This window comes from Chenopodium album, chromosome 1 (genome assembly GCF_948465745.1).
Source record: "Chenopodium album chromosome 1, dcCheAlbu1.1, whole genome shotgun sequence".
NCBI lineage: Eukaryota > Viridiplantae > Streptophyta > Magnoliopsida > Caryophyllales > Amaranthaceae > Chenopodium > Chenopodium album.
The window spans coordinates 26,529,135-26,543,423 of NC_137834.1; the positions used below are offsets into that span (position 1 = coordinate 26,529,135).

Here is a 14,289-nt window from a genome sequence, read left to right on the forward strand (position 1 = left end):
CTCCAAAGCCAGTTACCGCACTAACGTGAGCGTCACACTTAATCTTCACCTTTCCCATCTCAGGCCGTGACCAAGCACTTGCAGCAGCTATACTCTGAGCACCATGATTCACGAACACCTTCTTGGCATATTCACAATACTCCATAACAGATTTAGACAAATTGGCAGCAAAACTAACAGGGCAAATGTTAGCATTTTTTAAAGTAATCATGTTACGACACCACCAAGCATCGCACATAAATCTTGTAATTGCTCTCAACTCCTCACAATTAACCTTGGATGCAAGCCAAAGTAACCTGTCACAAAAACTCAGAGAAGGAGCTTGAGACAATAGCGAGGAAAACGAGCAGGCAGCCCGTATTGCCCCTGCAACAGAACATTCAAAGGTAGCGTGTATCACTGTCTCAACACCATTGCCACAGATCGTGCACAGCCCATTATCAACCAAATGGTGGTAATGTAGTCTCTCCCGCATAGCAAGAAATCCCTTGCACGCCCTACATAAGAAGTTAGCATGTTTTGGAGGGCCCTTTAAACCCCATACTAGACACCACACCTCATCACCCTGGCGCCTTTGCCTCGGCACCACACCTTCCTTACCGAACCAATACCCTGAGCGCACAGTATACTCCCCACCCCTAGACGGCCACCAAAACATCTTGTCTTTGGTATTACAATAAGAAAGGGGGATTGATAAAATTAATGCTTTATCATTAGCATTAAAATTATCTTGGATTACATCCATACGCCAAGTCATAGTGTCATGATCAATTAAGTCCCTCACCCGTAACTCCATATTATTCCAGCTCAATGGTGTTGACACACAAACGGACAAAGCCCCTGTCAACCAAGCTGACTCCCAAACCGAAATATCGCATCCATTCCCCACTCTCCATTTCAACCCGTCAAGTAACAATGATTTTGCGCCGCACATGCTCCTCCAAGTATAACTAGGGTCATGACCCCGACGCACCTCCAAAACATCACAATGTTTAAAATATTTTGCTTTCAAAATAGAATGTAGCAAAGTACCTTGATTATGGTGTAGGCGCCAACATTGTTTTTCTTATAGAGCTTGATTAAAACACCGGAGGTCGCGGAACCCCATACCACCTTGAGCTTTCGGCCTACATAAATCTTCCCACTTTTTGCCAATGGAGCTTCTTTCTAGCTACTGTAGATCCCCACTAAAAGCGAGCCAAAAGAGAGTGAATTTTATCAATAATACCATCGGGGATTTTTAAAATACTCATCATATAAGTGGGGATTGCCTGGGAAACTGCTTTAATCATAACCTCTTTCCCGGGTGTTGACAGTAATTTCTCTTTCCAACCTTGCAAATTTTTCCAAAGTCGTTCCTTCAAGCCTGCAAAAATAGCTCTCTTTGATCTACCAATTATCGTTGGTAAACCAAGATATTTCTCGTGTTTATCCACCTCCTGAACCTCCAAAGTATCCACAATTTCTTTCCGACAAATTTCACCCACCTTTTTTTTTGAGGAAAATTTAACCCACCTTTTTGCTAAAAGCAACTTCAGTTTTATTCAAATTAATTTTCTGGCCCGACGCTCTTTCATACTTGCTAATAATATTAGCTATCACAGAGCACTCTTGGGTATTAGCTCTAGCAAAAAGAATATTGTACTGTCATCGGCAAAGAACAAATGAGATACACGAGGAGCACCTTTGCATACCCTTGCACCATGGATAAACCTCATAGGCAACCTTATTGAGCAACGATAAGACTGCATCATCACATAACAGAAACAAATATGGGGAAATCGGATCACCTTGGCAAAGGCCTCTAGTAGGGGTGACAGAACCTGAAATCTGCCCATTAATCTTAAAAGCAAATTGTACACTCTACAGACAGCTCAAAATTCTACCAATCCATGCTTCAGAGGAAGCCATTTTATCCATAACCTTCTCCTAAAAAACCCATTCAACCCTGTCATATGCCTTGCTCATATCCAATTTCAACGCAATGCTACCATCTTTTCCTTCTCCCCCTCCCTTCATAGCATGGAAAATATGAGATAATCCTCGTACCATTTTCAACTCATAGTTCCACTCCATTTTTAACCAAGGTTCGACTCCTTAGGCTCTGTATATTTCATCCATAACTTTGACATGTTTTTACTGTTATCATTCACGAATTAACATCAAAACTTAAATTGTGATTTATTTGTAATATTCATATGAATTAAAATAGTCATGATTTCTTTACTAATTATGTCCATTGTTTAGAAAGTCAAAAAGAGTTCTTTCAAAAAAAAAACAAAAAAAAAAAAAAAAAAAAAAGAAAGTAAGTCAAAAAGAGTGAATTTTGATTCTTTTCCGGTTATTATTATGGGTTATGAAAAATATGAAGGGTGTACAGTCTTATTGAGAGGCGCCACACCTCAACCATTACAATGTTTTTGCTTGTTAATAATTCAATTTCATTCATTCGTGAATTATTATTGTTAGAACAGTATAACAATTGTTCATTTTCTCAGAAAAAAAAAAAGTTCAAATCTATTATATATCTAAAGGCAAAAATAAACTACATATGCTTATAGTTACAACCACTATAGCAACCCTTGTTCCATTTTCAACTCAAAGTTCCACTTCACTTTTAACCAAGATTCTACTTCTTTTTTGGCCCTGTATATTTGAACAAATATCAAAACCACAATCAGTATCTACTTACGAAGATGTAAATATAAATTAATTTTAATAATGAAAATTACCTGAAGTAAAAGGGTGAAGGTTCAAACATCCATTTTTCTCATCATCCTTATATTTGTGGCAATCTCTTTTGAAATGCCCAATTTCTTTACAGTATAAACACGTACTCTCCAAAGGAGAAGCATTTTTCTTGCTCTTCTTGGCTCCGTTCTTCTTGAATCCCTCCCCTTTGCGAACCATAAGACATTGCGTCTTGGGCTTAATATTAATGATTTGTTCAGAAGTTTGAAGCATGTTGAGTAATTCAATCAAAGGCTTTTCCATCTCATACATAATAAAATTCTTCCTGAATTCAGTGAACCCATCGTGAAGTGAATGGAGAATGATGTCCGTGGCCAATTCTAGGGAAAAAGGAAAACCAATGCGCTCCATCATTTCAAAATAACCGATCATTTTTCGAACATGAGGCCTAACAGGCTTTCCTTCCTCGAGCTTAGTGTCAAGAATCGCGTTCATGGTTTGAACCCTCGTACTCCTCGTTAGACCTCGAAACATGGTCTTAAGCTTCACGATCATGTTGTAAGCATCCATGTTCTCAAATTGTCTATGAAAGTTAAAGTCCATGGTTATCAACATAAGACACGCGACAGAAATAGATTCCTCTCTAGCATTCTTTTCAGCTATTATCCCATCAATTGTACCCCCGTTTTTAGGAAGAAGTGGAATAGGGGCTTCTAAGATCGACTCTTTCCCTACTTGCTTCAGAACTAATATTAGGTCATGATGCCAATCAAGGAAGTTATTGAGGAAGTTATTTCCGCTCAACTTTTCCTTCTCTAGAAAGGGAAGTAAAATTGAGTTATCCTTGTTACACATGATCTGCAATCAAAAATAAAAACAACGAATAACAATAATAAGAAGAAGATTATTAGCTAATTTGTGAGACATATACACCCCATTGTATTTAACAATCTGTAAATCGCCAATAAACGGACCTTTCCTCCATCATCATACAATAATACCATAATAAAACGAGGTTCCATCCTAAAACCAATTGCTGATACGAGGATTAGTCTATTCAATGTGGGACAAATCCTCACATGGTGGTAATCACCATAATTAATCAGGTACAAATCGCATAATTTAACTACTCAAGTGAGTTCCTAAGTTCCAATATTAATTTAATCCATCATTAGCAAAGAATTAATCTCATTCTCAGCCATTTTTGACATAATACAAAATCAAAGAATGGAATTTTTCAAATGAGAAATCTAAGAGTAATCGCAGGATAATTACAGTAATCATCAATAAGATAACAAACACGAGAAAATTAGATTAAAAGGGAAAAGGGGATTACACATAAAAAAACATAATTTAGGGACATTGATAAGTGAATACAAAATTAAGCAAAAATTTACACAGAACCCTCAAATATTGAAACACATAAAAAAAGAATTTTTCATATAAATAAACATAATATTTTTTCATATAAAATTGAACTAACCCGATGATTTTCGGGAGAATGTAAGTAAGTTGAGGGACCAACGAACTCAAAATCAACAATCTTCAATTCTGCTTCTGAAAAAATGAAAGGAGGAATAGAGATAGTAATACGGACTTACGGAGTAACAAATTTGAGGGTTGTGTCTTGAGTGTCTGACGGCTGACCCGGGTTTTATAGTAGAGTTTTCCCCTGAAATGCCCTTGAATTTTTGTTTTGTTTTTTTCATAGTTTTTAGGAAAATTTGATTTAAATAATCTAACATTTGACGTATTTATTTTTAATAATCCAACCTTTGACGTATTTATTTTTAATAATCCAACATCTAATCTAATCTAATCTAATATATATAAATAAAGTAGGCATTTTTCGGCAGCATTTGGCGCGCCATATAAGAAAAGGTATTATTTTGACCAATGAAAAATTAGATTAATATTTTATTTTAGAATTAAAAAATTTACTCGCCACCTAAGCAAAAGTGACGAATAAGATTTAAGAATTTTGACACATAGGTATTGGATAATTAAAATTTAAATTACTTTTTAAAAAACCAATAATTATCTTTTCTAAAAAAATAATAATAATAATAATTATTATTATCTTTTTTTACATGCAAATTTTTAATCGCAAATGTCTTTAATCTCTCTTTAGAAAATATTGTAAAAGTTTGATTTTAAGAATAGAGAATAATTAAAATTTAAATAAAAAAAACTAAGTAATATCTTTTTTATACATATGGATGCAAATTTTTGATGGAAAATACTACGTATCTTTAATCCCTCTCTAACAAATATTATAAAAGTTCGAGTTTAATAATGTACTCATCAAGACGAATAAAACTAAATCTTATATGACTGATTTCCCATAATTTTTAATAGTTAACCAGTTATAAATGAGACTTACATTTTAAACAGAGCGAGTATATTAAATAAACGCATAGGCAAAAGACTTATTTTGATCAATAAATAATGAGATTTGTCATTTCTTTTTTGAATTAAAAATTTAAATTGTCACATAAGCAAATTAGTGAATAAGGTTTGAAATTTTAAATTCAAGCGTCACGTAAAATAAATAAAACAACAAAAGATAACTTTAGTGTTAAAATTAAAATTATCTTATGATATTAGGAATTTTATCCATATATCTAATGAATGATCTTCATAAATATACAAAAATTTTAATTAAATAAAATGATTTACTAGAACCGTGCATCGCACGGGCTTACATCTAGTATATATAAATAAAGTAGGCATTTTTCGAGAGCATTTGGAGCGCCACATAAGCAATTAAAGTCATTATTTCGACCAGTGAAAAAATAGATTTACAGTTTATTTTAGAATTAAAAAAATCAATTGCCACATAAGCAAAATTAACGAATAGGATTTGAGAGTTTATATTCAAGCATTATTATAAATTAAAATAAATTAGATAATTTTTGTAAGTTAACATAGATAAGTAAATTAAAAAGATAACACAAATTTTTTAACAAAAGATAGACTTTTTTGAGAATTTAATTAATAGATGATAAAGTAGGTTGATTTAGCACAATGATATTACATACATTAACATAAACGTTTTTGGATATAAAGCAAAAGAATAGATTTTTTTTTTTGATAATTTAATTAATAGATGATAAAGTAGGGTAGTTGATTTATGATATTCCATACATAGAAATATATAATTTAAAAAACAGAATATATATAATATAATCTAAAGATTAAATAAGTAGAAAACAAATCTATTCATTTTTGGATAATTATAAAAAAAAATTAAACAAAATTGATTTACAAGGTATAATTTATGAAGTCTATCATGACATAAGAATAAAAAAAAATGATTTTCTTGATAGAATTTTATGAAGTATATCATGAATTTCATGATAGCACATAGTTAAAGTCAAACACCCTATATAAACCTGGCACTTCGTCCCATCCCATTCCCACTCACCCTTATAAATGTTTCTTTAGCTCACCATTGGACTCACCCCATATAAACGTTTATTTAGCTCATCACTGACTTCCCATCTCAGTCCATTCACCCTTATAAATGTTTTTTTGAGCTCACTATTGGACTCACCCCATATAAACGTTATTTAGCTCACCATTGGTTGGGTCATTGATTTCAATATTTTGGTGGATGGAAAGTAATGTTGTCATAAAAGGTTGAGGTTTATATCAACCTTCTAGATTTATTTTGCAGAGTAATGATTAACTTTTTAACACTTTAGTTTTTCATTAGGGATGATACTAATGATTTGTACACATTATTATGCTCATGCTACGCTTCATTCGTTCAAAAATCATGATATTAGTATACTACTTATCTTATTATAATTTTTTTTGGCAACTTCTATATTCTAAAGATTGATTGAGTAATAGTTTCATATCAAGCAATCAAATGTGATAATGAAAGTTCATTATAAAAGTTTAATTTTATTCAATTAGATTAATTTCAGTAATGCAACACTCTTGGTATATATTTTTCATTTAACTATTTAAAAATTTATAAATTCATATTTTCGTACTATTTCTCCCACCGTCTTTATTTTACCATATAGTTTTGGGTTTAATTTATTAATTTTTCATCGTATAAAGTTGATACGGGGGAAAAGAATAATGATGGTCTAAGTTATTGTTTGTGAAAGAAAAATAGTGATTCTATATCTATATATGTATAGATGAACAACACGTTTTCGTTATACAAACAAAAGTTCAAAGAGGATATATAATTTAAAAAACAAAATAATATCTTTTCACATTAAAAATTTAATCCTAATATCCGATGATAATGAGATACTTTAAAATAGAGTATAAAACTACGAATAGTTATTTAGAATTTATATTTTATGATAAAAAATATCTTTTAACATTATGAAAATAATCTTTTCAGATATGTATAAAAAAAACCATGCATCGCACGGGCTTCCATCTAGTATACTTCCTCCGTTTTTTTTATTATTGCACCATAAGGCTTTGGTGCAATTATTTTGGTAGTGGAAAAAAGTAAGAGAGAGAAAGATAAAAATACAAAATTGTCCATGTGAAATATTGATAAACTAAAAAGTAAGTGTGAAAAAGCAAGGATATGTTGGGTATTTGTAGTGTGAACACAAATAATTTTTTTCCAAAAGAGGAAATGGTGCAATATTTATGTAACTTCCTAAAAAGGCAAGTGGTGCAATAATAAAAGAACGGAGGAAGTATATATAAAGAGGAGTTTTTTTCCCGAGGCTTTGGAGGGGCACGTAGGATTTTTATTTTAAAAAAATTATTAGAGCGCCACATAGGATTAATATTTTTAAAACGTTACAATAGGATTATGCCACCTAAAATGAGTTAACGTGTCAGATCACATACGATTATAAATTATAGTTATTTCTAATAAATAATTCAAGTGTCAAATAAGCATAATTGACCAATGAGATTTTAATGGTTACATTAATTAAATAAGAAATAAATATTATCTTTTGAGATTAGAAATTTTATCTAATATTTTAAAACAAACACAAAGAAAATAATATACTACGTACAACTAATAAAATAACAAATGTAATCACATAAATATGAAAAATATTTTTTAAAAAAATACAAACGACTCGTGCATCGCACGGGCTTCATCTAGTTTTGTTTATTTCACAATAATCCAAGCTTTAGGGGTATCTTATTTCATTAGGCCAAAATAACCTTCTACCTGTTCTCGAGGTTACTTTTTTTTTTCTTTCAATTTTTTAACAAAAAAAAAATAAAAATAAAAATAAAAATCCCAAATCACAATCACCGACCTTCCCCCTCCTTCCCCTTCACCCTCACCTTCATCTTCCTCGACCACCCGCACCATCTGCCGTCCATCTCCTCTCCTCACCCCAATGCAAGGGCTCATGGATTACTTTCTTTAAAGTATGTCATTGATTGATTACTTCCATAAAAATTCTTAATATAACCCAAATTTCTTCTCTCCCATGATAACCAACCTTCAAATCATTTTTCTCAAGATTCAATTTTTCAGTTTACCAACCAAGATCATTCCTTGGTTTTTTCAAATCAAGATAACAACTTTGACTTTCCAACTGAAATAAACAACCCCAATTACAAATAATAAACATAAAAAAAAAAAAAAAAATCAATCCTGGCTTCATATTTCTGCAAATCCTCGCCTCAACCCAGAAGAGCAAAAAACAAACAAAACCTATAAAACGACAATCGAGAAGAGGGAGGAAAGGGAAGGGCTGAGGTTTCTTGGTGTCGAGGGAGGGTGTGCGAGGTTTCGATGGTGAGATACGCGTGGATGAGATGGCTGGAAATTGATAAGATTTTTGGAAGGGTGGCCGGAATTCGAGAAGGGGGGGGGGGGGGGAGGGTTCGGAGGTGTTTGGGGAAGGAATGAGGAAGGGGAAGTGGTAAAAGGAGGTTGGCAGGGAAGGGGCAGCCGAAAAGGGAAGTAGGGGCGGGGAGAGGAGCTCGTCGAAAATGGGAGCAAGGCCTGAATTCATGGAGGGGTGAATGGAAGAAGAAGAAAGGGGAAAAAGGAATTATTTTATTTTAATTTAAGTTTTTTTAAAATTTAATATTTTTTGGACAAATGAAAACGCAACATGTGGTAGGTGACCTGCTCTTTTAGGCTAGGTGACCTGTTTGGCCTAATAAACACCTCTCCAAAGCTTGGATTATTATAGAATAATCAAAAGGTTGGATTATTAAAAATAAATATGTTAAAGGTTGAATTATTTAAATCAAATTTTCCTAGTTTTTATTGATTATAATTTTATAAATTATTTTATTGAAATGAAAATAATTTTCACTTGTTTGAATTTACTTTCACTATTTTTTTAATGTCTCATAATAATGACATTAATATAAATATATCATTAATTATCAATAAATATAAATTACGAAGTATAACAATGGAATATTTATAATCTACTCATTGAGAAGATTCCAATACTTACCCCATAAGAATCAGTACTCCCTCCTTCCTTCAATTCAATATAAAGCTTCATTTCCTTTTTGGGGGTAAATCAAAATATAATGCCTCTATCTATTTAAAGGTTGTATTTTTTGACATTATTACCCTTTTTTTATGGGTTGTCATCTTTTTTCCTTTACTTTTTTGTACTTTTAACATTAATTGTGAACACTTTCTCTATATATCTTTAATTATTCTCAATTATTTTTTCTTTTTCTCTATCTCTCTCTAATCCCCACATGCACATATGTACTTTAATTATTAGTTTTACAAAATTTACAACTTTCTTAATTCCCGTGCAAACCAAAAAAGACTTTGTATTAAGGGACGGAGGGAATACCATGTATTAAAGTAATCACCAGAATTATTACTGAAATACACGTGTCATGTCCACATTAAGGGTCTGTTCACTTCAACTTAATTTCATTTCGGTAATCGGTTCAGTTTAGTTCAGTTCAGCTCCTAATTTCTCTCTCTCATAAAATATTCATTTCAGCTCACTTCAGTTTTGTTAAATTTGAATAAATTTGAGATAGGTTGACTGGACCGTTTGGTGGTGTCTGTTAAAGATTACATGGGCGAACCTATATAACAAAAAAATATAATTAAATTTTAATTATGGTGAATTTTATCAATTAATTGACTTTCCACTTGCCTTAGGGAGTTAAATTTTCGTTTTGACTCTTTCGTTAATAAAACAAATTCTCACTATTACCCAAAAAAAAAAAAAAAAAAAAGCAAATTCTTAATATTGACATAATCAAATATTTTATATTTGGTTTAAAAAAAAATATTTTTTTTATATTTGATTAGGGTAGTATATTATAAGATATTTATATTTTAATTAGGATATATTTTAGTAGTTCCTAGTTATCTCAATATCTCCTATCTCTAGAATAACAATATGATAAGAGTTTTTATATGTTTAGGATATATGTGATTGTAATGTGTATTGTGCCTTGACCGTCGTTTAAATACGATTGATTTCACTAATTCCACATGGTATCAGGCTAATCTTTTCAATATATTTTATTCATTAATTCCACATGTGTATTGTGCATGCAAAAGGTATTGTATTTGAAATTATATATTAAGATTTGATTAAGAAAAAAGAAGGATTTGTCAAAAAAAAAAAAAAAAAAGAAAAAAAAAGAAGGATAATATTTTGTACTCCTTATATATGAATACACATCCTTTGTATATATACTGAGATTACTGACCACACATATATTATTTATATTCAATGAGATTATAAACTATACCATTGCTTTGACGTAAAACTGTGATAATGGCTAAGATTAAGATATTAAAAACAACGAAGGATATTGATCGATTGAGCTTACTTCCAGACGCTATCCTTATACATATTCTTTCTCTCTTACCTATCAAATCTGCTGTATCCACCTCCGTCTTATCGCACCAATGGCGTTACCTCTGGACTCACGTCACCAACATTATCTTCATCCCAAAGTGTCTTCCTTCTCCAAGTCATGATTTATCCGCGGCCGTCAATCGTATAATACCTCAGCTCACCTCGAAGAGTATTGATTGTTTTCGTCTCTTTTTCAATAAGAAGTGGAAAGAGAATGAGTTTTCCGATATTGGATTATGTATTCGAGATATATGCACCCGAAATCCAAAACAAATTGTTGTGGAAAATCTCTATTATAAGAAATTTATTTTGGCAAGGACACCAGCATGTATTTTTCAATGTCAATCACTGGTCGAGCTTACACTGAGTGAACACTTTAGTATTCAACTTCCTAATGAAGGATTTGTTGCGACTCTTCCGAAATTGAAGAAACTTCATTTTTTTACGGATTGTGGTTTGTTGGCAGCAATTATTAGGAGTTGTCCAGTGCTGGAAGATCTAAATCTGTCTATCTATCGTACTAACAGCGATCTTTTTTTGGATTCAATAGATTTATCGGCTCATAATCTCAAGAGATTGATTATGAAAGAAAGGTATCGAATCAGAGATTCAGTCCAACTATCCAAAAACCTTGTAATTAATGTGTCAAAACTAGAAGAAATTACAGTGCAGATTCCTGATATGGGGTTTGTTCAATTTATTGGGGATTCAAGCGCTTTAATAAAAGCATATATTTGTTCAGGACGTATTTATTTGGAAGAAGCAGGTCACCTTAGTAGTGTAAAAAGGGTGGTGGAACTTATATCTGGTGTAAAATCTCTTAGCCTAGATATAGTTAATTTGAAGGAAATTGGTAGATTACAATATGACCTTGTTCCAATCTTTGAGAAATTGTACGAATTGAGAATAGAAATTGAAAATAATAAGGATAGTATTAAGTGGTGGAATGATTTGCTGGTTTTTCTAAGATGTTGTCCCTGTTTAAAGGTCCTGCATTTAGTGTTTACATCGTATTATGGAGTAAAAGATGAACATATAGAGGCGATCATGCGAATTTTAGATTGCAATAAAGAGATAGAATTGCTATCGGTTTATGTTTACCTAAGAGGTTCCACCAAGGTAAAAGTGACATCGAAAGAGTATGATTTTTGTGAGAAATTGTTCGGCCTTCGGAATCCCTCAGCTTGTGGGATCAAATTCAATGGTCAATACGTGAGCGTTTGTAATAAAAGCTTCATTCCTCGTCGTCGAAGTATTCGCTTGGCTAAGCACAAAATAGTTTAGTAAATAAGTTAGAACCCGTACGATGCATGGTTTATATAAAACTGTTTTTAGTTTGTCTAATTCATACTTCAATGTAGGAGGTCATTTATTAGTGTGCTATTTAAAATTATTTTAATTTCCTAAGTTAAATTGATAGGTTTTTGTTGTAATATTAAAGCTTCCAATATTTAAATATTAAAAAATGTTAAATATGATCTACCAAAATTTTTAAAAAATTAAAAAAATAAAAAAGAAAAAAATGACATCATCATTGCATTTAGGCGGGTAATTTTTTTTATTGAGAAAACGACACTTGAGCAATGATGACGTTAGCAACTTCTATTTTAGTAATAGTTAATAGTTTACACAGACGATCTTGGTTGGTCTTCTTCAGTTCGTCTTTATTTTGGTTGATCTTTGCAATATATTTATTTATTTTTTTTTAGCCTCTTTCCCAACTTATGACCTTATTTATTTATTTATTTATTTATTTATATATTTTTTATCACTATTTATTTATTTATTTATTTTGGTTTAATAGTAAAAACTAAATTAACAGAATCATTGCTTGCTTCAACAATATCTCAACAATGTATGCCTGCTATCCTATTTAAAGCCTTTAGATGATGGTATGAGGGAAGAGAGCCCATGACTCTCGCAGATGAAGGGGTTATCTATGTTCATAACCCCATGTATAAGGCATTCTTTATGGCTTATGATACAGTCGCCAAAGAATGGTTGAATATTCGACTGTCTCCTGATGAGGCTGAGGCTCACGGCGACTATCAATCTTTTCTCCAATATCAATATACTGATTTATTATATCGGGGCAATGGATTGGTCTCTTCATCCGTGATGTGGTAGACTTTTCCAAAGTGAAGCTCGTCGACTCTAAGGAGGTGCTTGTCACTCCCTTTTCTTCCCAATGCTATCAATCTATCATCTCAACTCTTGCTGCTATGCTTTTTGTTACCTCCCTTCCTAGGAAAGCGGTTATTGTAATATGTTCTTAATCATTGATATTTTTTACTTTCAGTTTTTGGGAAAATTTTTATATGTGGCTGGCCACATGGTGTGGCCAGTCCGTTTCATATAACGGTCTCCGATATACTAAACGGATCCGTTATACCAAACGGGTCCGTTATTTTAAATTAAAAAAAACGCGTCTTTCTTTTTTTCATTTTATTACATCAAAAGGTTCTTCTTTCCCAAAGTTTTCTCATTTTCTCCGTTTCCATTTTCTCTCTCCTCAAACTATTCTTCTTCCATTTTCTCTCTCCTCAAATTCTTCTCCTCAAATTCTCTCTCCTCTAAATTGTTCTTTTCGTTGATAATGACTAAAATCAAGATAATCTTCCCCAAGGGAAAGAAAGGATCGACATATACGCTAAACTCTCCTACTTCTGATATAAATCAAACCCTAATTTTAGTAATTTTTCGATTTTCCTGTCATCTATGCTCTGCAATTTGAACAAGCATCGTGAGATTGTTTTTGGTGGTGTGAAAGAATTCGTGAGTAGAAATCAAGCAATTTATGAAGAATTACTAGAGAATGAAAAGAAAAAAAAGGCAGATAAAATGGAGGCTGCTAAGAAGATGCTGGAGGAGCTTGCTAATGTAGAAGATACAACAATAGTTACTTTTTTCATTATGTAGGGATTACTTTTAAAAATTACAGTGTACTTGTTTTAGGGGTTACTCGTTGGTTTTATAGGGAGGGGTTACTTGTTGATTTTACAAGGGTTATTTGTAAAGTTTTAGGGGGTTATTACTTGTTACTCGTAGTTTATTAGGAGTCACTTGTTAGTTTTACAGAATTTGTTGTTAAGTTAGAGGGGTTACTTGTTAATTTTTGTTAAGTTTTAGGTGTTACTAGTTAGTTTTATAGGGGTTACTTGTTATTTTTGGGAGTTACTTGTTAATTTTTGTTAGGGTTACTTGTTTATTTTAGTGGTTACTTGTTAGTTTAACAGGGGTTACTTGTTAATTTTTGTTAGGGTTACTTGTTTATTTTCGGGGTTACTTGTTAATTTTTGTTAGGGTTACTTGTTTATTTTAGAGGTTACTTGTTAACTATACAGGGGTTACTTGTTAATTTTATAGGGATTACTTGTTTATTTTAGGGGTTAATTGTTAATTTGTATTAGGGTTACTTGTTAATTTTATAGGGGTTACTTGTTAATTTTTGTTAGGGTTACTTGTTAATTTTAGGGGTTACTTGTTAATTATTGTTAGGGTTACTTGTTTATTTTAGGGGTTACTTGTTAATTTTTGTTAGGGTTACTTGTTAATTTTATAGGGGTTACTTGTTAATTTTTGTTAGGGTTACTTGTTAATTTTATAGGGGTTACTTGTTAATTTTTGTTAGGGTTACTTGTTTATTTTAGGGGTTACTTGTTAATTATTGTTAGGGTTACTTGTTTATTTTAGGGGTTACTTGTTAGTTTAACAGGGGTTACTTGTTAATTTTATAGGGGTTACTTGTTAATTTTTGTTAGGGTTACTTGTTTATTTTAGGGGT

At 31.9% G+C, this 14,289-nt stretch overlaps 2 protein-coding genes across 2 annotated transcripts; one reads left to right on the plus strand and one right to left on the minus strand.

Moving 5' to 3' along the window:
* Positions 1-2,629: 2,629 nt before the first annotated feature.
* LOC145630220 (uncharacterized) lies at positions 2,630-9,167 on the minus strand. The gene is made up of 3 exons (XM_081682475.1): positions 9,117-9,167; positions 2,733-3,549; positions 2,630-2,646 (listed from the first exon to the last, which is right to left on the minus strand). Exons 1-3 carry the CDS (start codon positions 9,165-9,167, stop codon positions 2,630-2,632), a joined length of 885 nt encoding a protein of 294 aa, XP_081538601.1.
* A 1,254-nt stretch (positions 9,168-10,421) lies between these two features.
* Positions 10,422-13,424, plus strand: LOC145630229 (F-box/LRR-repeat protein At3g26922-like). The gene is made up of 2 exons (XM_081682486.1): positions 10,422-11,717; positions 13,245-13,424. Exons 1-2 carry the CDS (start codon positions 10,422-10,424, stop codon positions 13,422-13,424), a joined length of 1,476 nt encoding a protein of 491 aa, XP_081538612.1.
* Positions 13,425-14,289: the final 865 nt, after the last annotated feature.

Bases quoted from the DNA above. Each gene is read 5' to 3' on its own strand.
- LOC145630229 (XM_081682486.1), top strand. From the start codon at position 10,422: ATGGCTAAGATTAAGATATTAAAAACAACGAAGGATATTGATCGATTG. The intron at 11,718-13,244 runs GTGAGCGTTTGT...AATTTGAACAAG, and splicing joins TCAAATTCAATGGTCAATAC to CATCGTGAGATTGTTTTTGG.
- LOC145630220 (XM_081682475.1), bottom strand. From the start codon at position 9,167: ATGAAGCTTTATATTGAATTGAAGGAAGGAGGGAGTACTGATTCTTAT. The intron at 3,550-9,116 runs GTAAGTATTGGA...TTTTGATTGCAG, and splicing joins GGAGTACTGATTCTTATGGG to ATCATGTGTAACAAGGATAA.